The sequence below is a fragment of the Neofelis nebulosa genome, chromosome 16 (genome assembly GCF_028018385.1).
Source record: "Neofelis nebulosa isolate mNeoNeb1 chromosome 16, mNeoNeb1.pri, whole genome shotgun sequence".
Lineage (NCBI taxonomy): Eukaryota > Metazoa > Chordata > Mammalia > Carnivora > Felidae > Neofelis > Neofelis nebulosa.
In genome coordinates, this window is record NC_080797.1 from 11,209,179 (window position 1) to 11,220,948 (window position 11,770).

General features: G+C 58.9%; 1 protein-coding gene across 6 annotated transcripts; it reads right to left on the reverse strand.

The window, feature by feature from the left end:
• Positions 1 to 5,973: 5,973 nt before the first annotated feature.
• MIEF2 (mitochondrial elongation factor 2) lies at positions 5,974 to 11,170 on the reverse strand. 6 transcript variants are annotated; one of them, XM_058703767.1, is made up of 6 exons: positions 10,921 to 11,170; positions 9,932 to 10,107; positions 8,894 to 9,048; positions 8,527 to 8,707; positions 6,906 to 8,000; positions 5,974 to 6,520 (listed from the first exon to the last, which is right to left on the reverse strand). In XM_058703767.1, the coding sequence occupies exons 3-5, from the start codon at positions 9,035 to 9,037 to the stop codon at positions 6,946 to 6,948; spliced, it is 1,380 nt and encodes a 459-aa protein (XP_058559750.1). In that variant the 5' UTR covers positions 9,038 to 9,048; positions 9,932 to 10,107; positions 10,921 to 11,170; the 3' UTR covers positions 5,974 to 6,520; positions 6,906 to 6,945. The 6 variants fall into 6 exon arrangements, 5 of the variants coding, with proteins under 5 accessions (XP_058559750.1, XP_058559751.1, XP_058559746.1 ...); XR_009254982.1 differs by lacking the exon at positions 9,932 to 10,107 and having other exon boundaries at positions 6,613 to 8,000; positions 10,145 to 11,170; XM_058703768.1 differs by lacking the exon at positions 9,932 to 10,107 and having other exon boundaries at positions 10,525 to 11,170.
• Between the last annotated feature and the right edge of the window lie 600 nt (positions 11,171 to 11,770).

Genomic DNA, 11,770 nt, shown 5'->3' on the forward strand with positions numbered 1-11,770 from the left:
CTCCCTGTCCACACAGCAGGCAGCGAACCCAAGCGCTCCCAGCCCCACAAACGGCTTGCCCCGCAGAGCAGAGACACGATACGAGATTCCGGATGCTTCCACGCTTCGCAGAGGTGGCCGTGTCCCTGGTCTGTCTTTACAAAACCCTCTGAATGATACATAACCGTGTGGTTTGTTTCACTGGTTAGAAGATAAGCAGAAACGGGGTGTGAGTTGCCCGGAGTTGCAATGCTAGTAGGTGACGAAGTGAACTCCCTTTGGGTTTTGGACTCCTGGCCCTGTACCGTTCGGTTTGACCGACAGCTCCGTTCCCTGCCTGGATGGCAGTGGGCAGCGTTTTTGTAAGAGCAGAGGGTGGCCCAGAGTTGCTTGTGGAGCGTCCGGGCGGCGGGGTGGGTCACGGCCCTGCTGTTGTGTTTTATTCCCCTCCCCCCAGCCTTCGGGAACCCCAGTCTACTTTCCATCTTGATGGTTTTCCCTGTCCTGAACATTTCTTATAAACGGAATCACAGAGCATGCGACTGTGGCTTCTTCCGACTTAGCGCGTCGTCTTCCAGGTTCATCCACAAGCGCGTGTCAGTACTCGTGACCGGGTGATATTCCATCATGTGGATGAACCACACTGTGTCCCTCCGGGCAGAAGTTGACGGACATTTGGTCCGTTTCCACATTTTGGCTCTCGTCAATAGCGTTACTATACGCTCAGGTACAAGATTTGAACATCGTGGGGTGCCCGGGTGGCTCCGTTGGTTAAGCATCCAACTCTGGATGTCAGGTCAGGTCCTGATCTCGGGGTCGCGAGTTTGAGCCCCACTTTAGGCTCCGCTCCGCGCATGAAGCCTACCTAAAAAAAAAAAGACGCGACACCCTGTTCTCAATTCTTTGTGTGCACACCTGGGACTGGACCTGCCGGCTCTCCAGGTGATTCTGTGCAACCGCCAAGCGGTTTTCCACAGCAGCTGCCCCATTTTACGTTCCCGCCAACAGCGCACAAGGGAGTTCTCCGCATCCTCGCCAGCACGTATTCTCCTCCTTTGGATTATTATTTTATTACCCATCCTAATGGGTGTGAAGTGTTCCTGTGGTTTTGACGCGCATTTTCCGAACGGCCGTTGACGTCGCGCATCTTTTCATGCGCTGTGTCTTGTTGTTGTCTTGTTGCGTAAGAGTTCTTTATAGGTTCTAGATTTTACGTGCGTATCTGCGGATTTTAATCTTCCCACAGGTAACTCCCGTGTGTGCCAGGACCAAACACTACCGGGTTGGACTGTCCCCGGGTCAGACCTGGCTGGGGTGCTGACTCTCCACCAGCCTGCGGTGCCTCCCCGGACTTGTGCCCTAACTGCTGAGCCGGAGAGGCCTCATCCGTAACTGGGTGATGGTACGCACCTGGGGGCTTTTTGGCGGGAGGGCAGAGCCAGGCCTAACTGGCTGCAGTGAGAACGTCACCAACAGAACCCGCGGGGGAGTTTTCCAGGTCCCTTGATGGCCTGCTCAGGCTGGCAGCGTTCAGGCAACAAGAAATTGATCTGTCCCCCTCTAATGGTGCCTGGAAAGGTATGGACCCCCACGTACAGCTTGTGTGCGGTGCAGGGCCGAGGCGAAGACCACCCCAGCTCGCTGAGTCCTGGTTGCAGCTGAGCACTAGGCCAGGCGGATCACGCGCCGTGTTAATCGGCTTCCCAGCCTCCCTGCAAGGCAGCGCCTGCTGCCCGCCTGATGGTGGAGATCGCGGCCCGGATGGGGACCTGCTTACCCCTAGAAGCTGTCAAGCAGGAGTTCACGTCGGCTGCCATGCCTGCACCTCGGAGCTCTGGGAGAGTCCACACTGTTCTCCACGCTGCGGGGCGAGCCGCCTGCCGCCCCTCGGAGGAGAGGAAGCCTGGCTGATACCGTGCACACCTCCCCGTCAGCTGGTCTGCCTGCCCCGGGCTCACAGAATCCATCTCTGATGCTTCCTGGTCTTAGAGCAGCTGGAAACTACAGATAAGTCCCCTTCCCCGCCCCCTGCCGCTCCACGCGTGCCGGGCACACTGGGCACGAGCTCCTGGGACAGCGGCAGGAGACGCTGCAGCCCTTTGGGGTGAATCACAGCCCACGCTTGCCCCAGGAACACGTCAGCTGCTCAGACCCCGGGATCGCACGTGGTGTTCGAGTTCCCGGGACTAGAATACAAAGTGGTGCAGGTTCAGCGAGCGCGCCAGGTGGTACCACTCTTCGCCCCTGGCCGTCCCTTCCAGGGTCAGATGTGTGCGCCCCATCCCTGCCTCAGACTGCCGTGTTCATGGTGGGTGAGCGGGGCTCCAGGTTGCGAAGTCACGACTGAAGGCGCTGGGGAGTCTGGCCTTCCCACCGGCCTGAAGGCGCGGCCCGATGGACTGTGCTGTCCCAGGAAATTGGCAGGAGTGCAGAAAGGACGCAAAACAGCGTCCTGGGAGCCCGTCTTTGGGGTACACTCTGGGCTTCGTCCGCTACAGCCTTAGCGTCCTCAACAAAGCGAGTGCAATCAAATGGTCGTGTTGCTGGGGTTTGCTTGTTTTTTTAAAAAAAATAACTTTATTTTTCTGATTACAAAAGAAAAATTGACTTCTGAAAAATGTAAATGCGTAAGACATATGCGATGTGCCAGGTTGAAGGCCTCCGTTTTAGGGTGAACAGGCCGGAGGTGGAGCAGTGGCCTTGGCCTACAGGCTGCTGGGTGGGCAGCTCCAGCCCCCACCCCTGCGCCCCAGCGCCCTTTTGGGCCCCTCCAGCCACATAAATCTGAAGGGGAAGGGCCCTTTGCCACCAAAGCTCGACAAGTGCCTTCCTCGCGTGCCTCGTAAGCTAGCTCAGAGGCAATTCTCGAGGTAGATTCTGGCTCGTGAAGGAACCAGGTGGCCCCTCAGCTGACACTGAAGTGACAGCTTCTCGGCGCGGTCCAGGTAGGTGTGGAGAGCCACAGACAGCCGGCACGGCTGGTGGGAGCGTGCATCTCCGAAGTTGTGAAGTCTGCTGGAAGGAGGTTGGGAGCCGCCTCGATGGGGCAGAGGCGTGGGCGTGGGCCCCGGGCTTCCGCCTCCCCGACGCAGACACTCGCCCTTCCTGCCCGGCCGGCCGGTGTCAGCTCGGTGCTCTGGGCCAGTTTTATGGCCTGCTGGCCCACGTCCTTCCAGAATGCAGTTTGGCCGGATCCTTCAGGGTCTGAACACTGAATGCTTTGCACTCCCAGGAATGTCCTGTGCCACAGTTTGTGTGCACAGAGACTTTCTTCATGGTTTGTTGTTGTTGTTGTTGTTTAATGTTTTTTATTTATTTTTGAGAGACAGAGAGAGCGAGAGAGCAAGCAGGGGAGGGACAGAGGGAAACACAGAGTCTGAAGCAGGCTCCAGGCTCTGAGCTGTCAGCACAGAGCCTGACATGGGGCTCGAACCCACGAACCGTGAGATCATGACCCGAGCTGAAGGACGCTTAACTGACTGAGCCACTCAGGCACCCCAGGGTTTATTGTTTTTTTTTTTTTTTTTTTTTTTTTTTTTTTTTAATTTTTTTCAACGTTTTTTATTTATTTTTGGGACAGAGAGAGACAGAGCATGAATGGGGGAGGGGCAGAGAGAGAGGGAGACACAGAATCGGAAACAGGCTCCAGGCTCTGAGCCATCAGCCCAGAGCCTGACGCGGGGCTCGAACTCACGGACTGCGAGATCGTGACCTGGCTGAAGTCGGACGCTTAACCGACTGCGCCACCCAGGCGCCCCGGGTTTATTGTTTTTTAAGTACAATTATCCCGTTTATGGGTGGGGGATACGTCCCAAGACCCCCCCGCAGTGGATGCCTAAAACTCCGGATAGTACCAAACCCTATATCCTCTGAGTTTTACTATGCCTTTTCCTAGAATACACGAGAAAGTTGGAGAAAGTCCAATTTATAAATTAGGCACAGTAGGAAATTCACAATAACTTATAATAGAATAACTATAACAATATATCGTAATAAAAGAGATGTGAATGTGGCCTCTCTCTCCCTCTCAAAATACCGTATGTCACTTGTACCCACTCTTCCTGTGAGGATATGAGATGCCAAAATGCGTGATGAAGGGAGGTGAATGGTGTGGACCTTGTGACCTAGCGCCAGGCTGCTATTGACACGACGATACAGCAGGAGGGTCATCTGCTTCTGGTCCGCAGTCGACCAGGCAGAACTGAAACCGCGGAAAGCGAAACCATGGGTAAGGGGGAACTACCGTCATGGCGAAGATTGGAACAACTGGACAGGTCGGCTCTAGGGAATGAAAGGCAGCCCCACTTGGTAGACTGTTCTGCAGCTAAGCGTTTCCTGAAGAGGAGTGCAGACAAGTGGATTTACAAAAAGGATACGTTTTATGTACAGTAAGATTTATTCTGGACTCAGGGTGGAAGGGGTGTCGGTGACATGTTTTAAATCAGTAAGTTTCTATTTGCTGTTTTGGGGGGGGGGGGCTGTTTTTTGTTTTTTATCTGCATCGGCGATTGTCTCTGAGCAGGTAGCATCTGCTGTGCCACAGTCATCAGAGCTCCTGGCTTTGGGTCACATGGTAAAAAGCTAAGTCAAGGACACAGATTGCCTGCTTTTGCCACCGTGGCCAGAGTCTAAATATTAAGACATTTAGACCCTGGGCTGAGCCCGCAAGTGGCTCAGACTTGGCGTGGCCCTTGCTTCGTTAAAGGGGTGCGTGAAACTGATCACCAACCGCTCTGGGCTGGCCCAGCACACAAGGTCCTGAAAAGGCTCTTAGCAAAATGATGATTTGTTTCCAGTTCTCTGGCCAGCAGCTGAAAGTCCCAGACACTAACCTTGGGTAAGTGATGTAGCCACGAGCACCTCCTTTCTCTCTTTTTTTTAATTCATCCTGGGTTTTTCTTGCTGAAATCATAGTGGGAGAATTTCTCAGAGCTACCTGAAGCATGGGGCTTCCACGGAGGGCACCACGTGGTGGGGTTTGATCATCTACGAAGAGGGGCTCTGGACTCAGCTGGCTTCCAGACTGCTGCCCCCGGCTGTGCCCAGCCAGCCCTCCATGGGGGTCCTGAGGAGCACGGCTTGGTCAGACACAGGCCTGGCACCGGGAGCCCCTTGCTGTGTCGGTGGGGAGGCGGCAGAGGCCAAGAGTCTGGTTCCTATGTTAGCCAAGCCCCGCGCTAACACCACTCCAGCAGTTACTCCGGGCACCTGCCTGAGAAGTTGGTATTACGTAATTTACTTTACCAACAAGAATACCAAGGCCCAGCCTCTGTCTGCCTCCAGGCTGCTCCCTTGCCAACACCCGGCTGCCATTACAGCGGCTCAAAGCTCCCTGTGCACCGGTTCCCAAGCCAAGTGACCCGAATGGACCTTGGCTAAGCCAGTCTCCCGCCCTCTGACCCTCACCACAGCCTCTCCGTGGAGCCATCCAGCTGTCTGAAGGCCCGTGGCAGGGCCCTCATGACCTTCAGAGGCAGCCCACGGTCCCACATCCAGAGGTCCAGGCATCTCGTCTATTCCATGTGCAGGCTCTCAGACGAGAGGGGACATTGATCCTGCTCCTTGTCCTGTACTCCCGGTTCAAAGGGGTGGGTTCGCCTCAGGAAACACACCAAGATGGGAAAGAAAAGCAGGACGGGAACAGTGGCGGTGGTGGCCACACCCTGAGCACTCATGGCCCAAAGCACACGGGGGTGGGAGGTGGGAACCTCACATTTCTCTGAACACTGACGAGCTGGCTGGCGGGCAGCCCTGGCTTGCCACAGAAGACATGGGGGCTTGAGGAGTTGAGGCTTTGGGGGGAAAAAAAGAGTCCCTAACTAGTTGGTTCCCATTACTAAAGTGAAACGTCACACCAGGAATCCTTAGTATTATCCCTCCGCGTAACCTACCTTTCCAGTTCGGTCCTAACACCTCCAGGCTGATCCCGAGACCTGTGGCCAAGCTTCCAGGACTCCAAAGACCGGTGTATAAGGGCCCAGCACAAATCACACAGACGTTTGAATTTTTCCTTTTATTCTCATTCGCATTCTTTGAGGCATAGCTTTGCTTCAGCAAGAAGGATACCAAAGACGGGAGGGATGCCTGGGAGGTGGGGCGGCCCTCCCTCCCCACCTCTGCCAGGCTTCAGTGAGGACACAGGCGTCAGCGGGGAGCAGTTCAGGTTGGCACTGTGGAGGTCAGGCCCGCTCAGCCGGCTTCCCTGGGAAGGCGCGGCCTCCGCTCTCCGGCCGGACCCAGCAGCAGCTAGTCGGACAGCCCTGCCTCTAGGCAAGGTGGGCAGCACAGGGAACCTTGGCTCCCCCAGCAGCGGAAGGGGGCTCTCCCAGGGGCCTCTCTGCCCAAAGAGAAAAATGGCCCGGTTGGAGGGAGAGGGGCCTTCCCCTGAGGTAGGAGGTGGGCAGCACGCCAGACTGAGCTCCTGTTCCAGGCTAGAGGGGAGAGCTCGACAAGCCAACTAGACACGCAGGTGACCTCGGGAGACGCGGCCTTTAAATCAGCCCCAAAGCTGCAATCCGGGGGTACCAGGTGACTCCGGCCCCTGGGGGACAAAACAAACACGTCGTATTTACCGTCCAGCACCAGAAGCCTCGAGATGCCTGCAGCTGGCACCCGAGGAAAGCGCTAACTCACCCTCTCGACAGAAAAACGGAGCTGCCTTTATCCCCTGCCTAGGACAGCAGAAGCCGTGTTCTGTCAGTGCGTTCACTGCTGGTGACGACGGACCGAGCCCAAGGTCCTAGGGTCGGCCCGAGGGCTGACGGGGCGGGAGAGGCCGGCTGCCCCAGAGGCCCGGGCTTGGGGCTCCCCGGACTGCTGCCCGGGACATGCTAACCCCGCGGACTTAGAGCACCCTCCTCTATTCTGGCTAAAGCAAGAGAAAAAGTGCTCTCCAAATTCCTGGAGGGGAGGCGCACACAGCTCACCAGCATCAGCACGAGTGCCGGCCGCCCTGTCCCCACCCATCTAGAGCAGACACTCGGGGGCCTGCAGGCCGCTGTAGAGCGCGAAGCCGATGTCGTCAATCTCCTCCTCACGCAGGCCGCTCAAGAGGTTCACGCCGGGGTTGAAGTGGCAGGGCAGGCTGGCCCGCTCCAGGCTGTCGATGAGCGACTCCAGGGCCTGCAGGAAGCGCTCCCCCAGGGCCGCCTCGGCCCAGTCCACCTCCTCCTCCCCCAGGCGCAGAACCACCTGGGTCAGATGGCAGCGGTCCAGCCGCCCCAGGGCCGGGTGGCCACAGCAGACCCCGCACAGCAGCCGCAGCAGCCGTCGGCGGGTCCCGGCATCATGCTCGTCCAGGGCCCGCAGCCTGGTGGCCTCTGCAGGGTACAGGTCCTGCAGCCAGAGGTTCCCGGCCAGCCCCTCCAGGGGCCAGGCCAGAAGGAGGCGGTCTTCGGCGTCGGCACCGGTGACCGCCAGGAGCACGGCGACGGTGAGCTCGAGGCGCTCGTGCTGCACGTCGAGCAGCAGCTCCTCCGAGGCCACGCTGGGCCGGATCAGGCACCCGAGGAGGCCGCCGATGGCCGGCCAGTTGACGGAGGAGGCCAGGGCCTTGCGGAGCAGCTCCAGCAGGACCCGGGAGGAGAGGTAGCCGCCCACCAGGAAGCGGTCCCAGGGGCTGCTCCCGCGGGGACGGAACTCAAGCTGAGTCCTCCGCACGGCCCAGCAGCGAGGGTCCCTGGCCACGGTGTCCACGCCGGGCACCAGGCCCCACAGGCCCACCTCCAGCACCAGGGGAACCAGGAGGCGCACGCGGCTGGCGGCCCCTCCCTGGAGCCCGTCATAGAGCGGCCCGCCGGGCACAAGGGCCCCGAAGGGCAGTTCCGGGAATTTGTTCCGCAAGTAGGCCTGCAGCTCAAGGGCGATGTCACCGGCCAGCTGCTTGGCCAGAGCCACGTGGGCCTCTGGGATGGTCACGTGGTCCCGCTCGAACGCCAGCAGCTTCTCCTGAAACGTCAGGCACAGCGGTGCTGGGGAGCTCGGCTGAGGCAACGGCTGAGGCTCCGTGTCTGAGGGCCCCTCTGCAGAATGAAGGGGTCAGGGACTGTGTCAGAAGACCCCGCGAAGAGCCAAGAGGACTCTACCCAATTACCAGCCGTGTGACATCCTGGGTCTCGTCTTCTTCGCCTGTGAAACAATCACCTGAGAGGGCACTTAAGCTCAAGTCCTCACGCACAGGGAGCACATGGTGACAAATTCTCACTGCCCCAGATCCCCCGCACCCTAAAACAGCTTCATGTAGAAAGGGAAAACAGGTTACTGGCCTCAGTTTCCCCACCTGGGGCCCCCCGCCGTCGTAACGCTGCTGCCATGCTCTGGTACCACCCTCCCAGTCGCGTCTTGGTGGCCGGAGCCTTGACGCCACCCAGGAGGTTAGCAGGGCAGAGAAATACGCCACCATTAATCATGCAGGGAGACGGTACCCTGGAGGAGCAGGGACTTGCACGGGTCACACAGGGCAGTCGAGGCGGAGTCTGGGTTGCATCTCCCAAATGTGACCACCAGAGGGGGACCTACCCAGGTTTGGGGGGAAGGGGTGCCGCTCACCGGGGGCAGATGGCAAGGGGGCGGGGAGCGATGCTGGCTGGCTGAGGGCAGCAGGTGGGGTCCGGGGCTGCAGGCGTGGCGTGGTCTTGAGTAGGGTCAGTTCCTTCCAGCTCTCCTCCAGGCATGTGGTGTCCCCTTTGGCATCATCCTCGTCTCGAGGGCTGGTGGCCCTGTCGATGAGCTGCAAGCCGAGTGACAAAGATCAGAGCATCTGAAGCCTGGGCAGCCGTGCCAAAGCCGGTGGCAAAGCCGAGGTTGCCGGGGTAGAGAAGCAGGTCCCAGCTGTGGGCTGTCCCCACCACCCTCTGGGGCCCCACTGCAGGGAGGACAGCGGTCCCCAGCTATAAGTGGCTCAGCCTGGCCTTACCCGCTTCACAGCCAAGGTAGCAATTCCCAGCACAGCGGCCCCACCAACGCCCAGCACCAGGCGGGCATTGGCCAGGAGGAAGTCCACAGTGCTGCCCAGGACCTCGTCACGCTGCCTCCCCCGTTTCTGGGAGAACTCTGCCATGGTCTGTCTGCCTGTAAAAGAGCGGGGTGCAGGGAGAGCTAGATGGGGGCGGCCAGGCTGGCAGTGGGACAGACCCCATCCTGCTGGGGTCGCTGAGAGTAGAGCCCATGAGAGGCGATCCTGGGAACTTCTCAGGAGAAAGGGTTTCTTGGGAGGAGACAGGGAAGGTCACAGAGGCCTGAAACTTGTAGCAGGTCAGAGAAGGAGGCCCATCTTCTCCATCCCACCCTCAAGGACCCCCTGCATCACCTCAGACCGCGAGGTGGGTCTTATCATCACGACCGCCATCTTAGAGAGAAACAGGCTGCCAGACCACACAGGGAGCGGTGTGGACTCGGACCCACGACTGCAACGCTTCCTGACTCTTGCCCACCCCCAGCGTCCAGTCAGTCTCCGGGGGCCTATGGCCAGGTCCTAGAGGCTGCTTCATCCTGGTTCTTAACAAGGGCTGGGCAGAGCAGGAGGAAACCGAGGCCTAAAGACACAGCTGGGGTCCCAGGCAGGCTGCTCTGGAGGGCCCCTCAAGCCTTTGAGGGAACCTCAGTGAAGCTCAGGGGGCCTCAGTTACCACCACCCCCCCACCCCCCCCAGATCTCAACAGGGTAATAGAGGTATCAAATCAAAGGTTGGGAGGAATGAGATGGCCCAGGCTGCCCAGGGAGGGCAGGAGACACTCGTCAACAGGTAGGTGCCAGTCAAGGTTGAAGACCCAGTTGTGGGGACAAGCAAGCAAGGTTTCTCTAAAGACCCCAAACAGAACTGGCTTAGTGCATCTCTGGGCCCCTCAGGTTTAGAATAATAACGGGGGGGGGGGGGGTCGTGGCCGCTGTCCTCAGAGGCTGGGAGCCCAAGCAACAGAGAGAGAGGAGGGTCCGAAGCCCCAGCTTTGTTCACCTGTAAAATGGCACAGGCAGTGGTGAGGAAGGATTCACAAGCGAGGAGCCCAGAACTGTAGCGTTGGTTAGGGCCGGGCACTTGGGAAGCAGAGGCAGAGATCCTTCCCAGACCCAGGCCACCAAGCTCCAGCCTCAGGTTCTTCCAGGGGAAATCCTGCCCTCAGGCCCTGAGAGCTGAGGGGGTGTGTGACCAAAGCACAAGCTCACATACCAGGCAGTACCTGACCAGGCAGAACCGTCTTCTGTGCAGATGCCTGAGCAGATGACCATGGGCCCAGAGCCATCTTGGGCACCAAGGACTTCTGCCCTCCCTGCTCAGCTGTGGGTGCCCACGGCTCAGTTGCCAGGTGACCAGATGCCTAGAGCAGCTAAAGCCTGAATCACTTCGAGACTCAGCCCCAACACCGCCCCCAATTTGGCCAGACTAAAAATAGGACAAGAGGGCTCTGGGGCCTGGGTTGGTCAAAGGCTAGGGTGATGACCCACCAAGGCCCTGAAGCCATTTTTAGTCTCCTTATCGGTGATCAATATTGTCACCCGTTTCCAGAGGAACCAAGAATCAACTCACAAACTGTAAAGCGCTTTAAATACCTCCTATCTAAAGTGGACTCGGAGCAATCCTTGGCGGGGTCGCACAGGCCCCAGACAGAAGCCTTCCAACTCCCCGAAGGGGGAGGGGGCGCGGGTGGTTAAAAATAACCGGACTCTGGGCTTCCGGGCCCCACAGCGCTCTGAGATGCCTCCCGTCTTTCCCTTCCTCCGCCACACCTGCTACCCAGGGCAGGGGCTGAGCGGGCCGCGCAGCAGACCCTAGTGGGCCTGCCACGGCCCCTTTCACCGAGATGGCACCCAGGCCCTGAGAAATGCTGAGCGGTACGCTAGACGTCATGGGGCGGAGTCGACATTCGAACCCCAGCCTGGGGCCCAGAGCCCTTCCCTCGTTCCCGGTCCTTGACCAGGGGCCCCGGCGGAGACCACGCCCCCGACCTGCGTCCGACGCACGCTCCACGCCCGGGACTGGGTGACCGGGGTCGACCCGTCACACTCCGGCTGTACGTGCGTCGCGGCTTCAGCACAGCGACCGGAGGACACAGCGAGTCTGCTCGGGCCCCTGAGCCCGGACCCGCCTGGGAATGGAACTTGGAGGACCCGGGAACCGAACACCGAGGCCCAGTGGACTGCCGCTGACCTCCAACGCTTGCAGACAAGCAAGCCCTGCCTCCAATTGGAGCGCTCGAGGCCCCGCCCACGTCCGAAAATACTGCGCAGTTTAGCCAATGATATGTAGGCCACGCCCCCTCCGGCAATCGCCCTCCCTCTTGGGCGGGACTCTTGGACGCACTCCGGATTTAAAGGCGCAGGGCCGAGTTTCTCCCCCTCGCCCCCACTCGAGACCCGGCGGTGTGGTGGTGGTCATTAGAGTTCAGAATGTTCATTAGAGTTCATTAGAGGCAGTCCCAAAGGCCCGTTGTGAAGGCGTGTGTGCTTGCATGTGAGGCAGCGGTGTGGAGAAAGATATCTGAGCTTACGTTCTCTCCCGGGCCTGCAAACAGGTGTTACCTGGTCCCAAGGCCCGCTTGCCTGACCCTTTAAATCACCTCTGAGGGCGCCTCGGTGGCTTCGTTATTTTATCTGTTGGTCTGCTGGGCACACAGTGTGACTCAGGAGGCTACCCATGCCACCTGTTCCGTATGACCTTGTGCGGGCCACTTTTCCATTCTGGCCTCAGTTTGCTCTCCTGGAAAATGGGCATTCAAGGCCGCCTCCTCTCCTGCAAAGGATGATTATGCATATAACCTGTGGCTCCCTCGGCATTTATTTATTGGGGACCCACTAT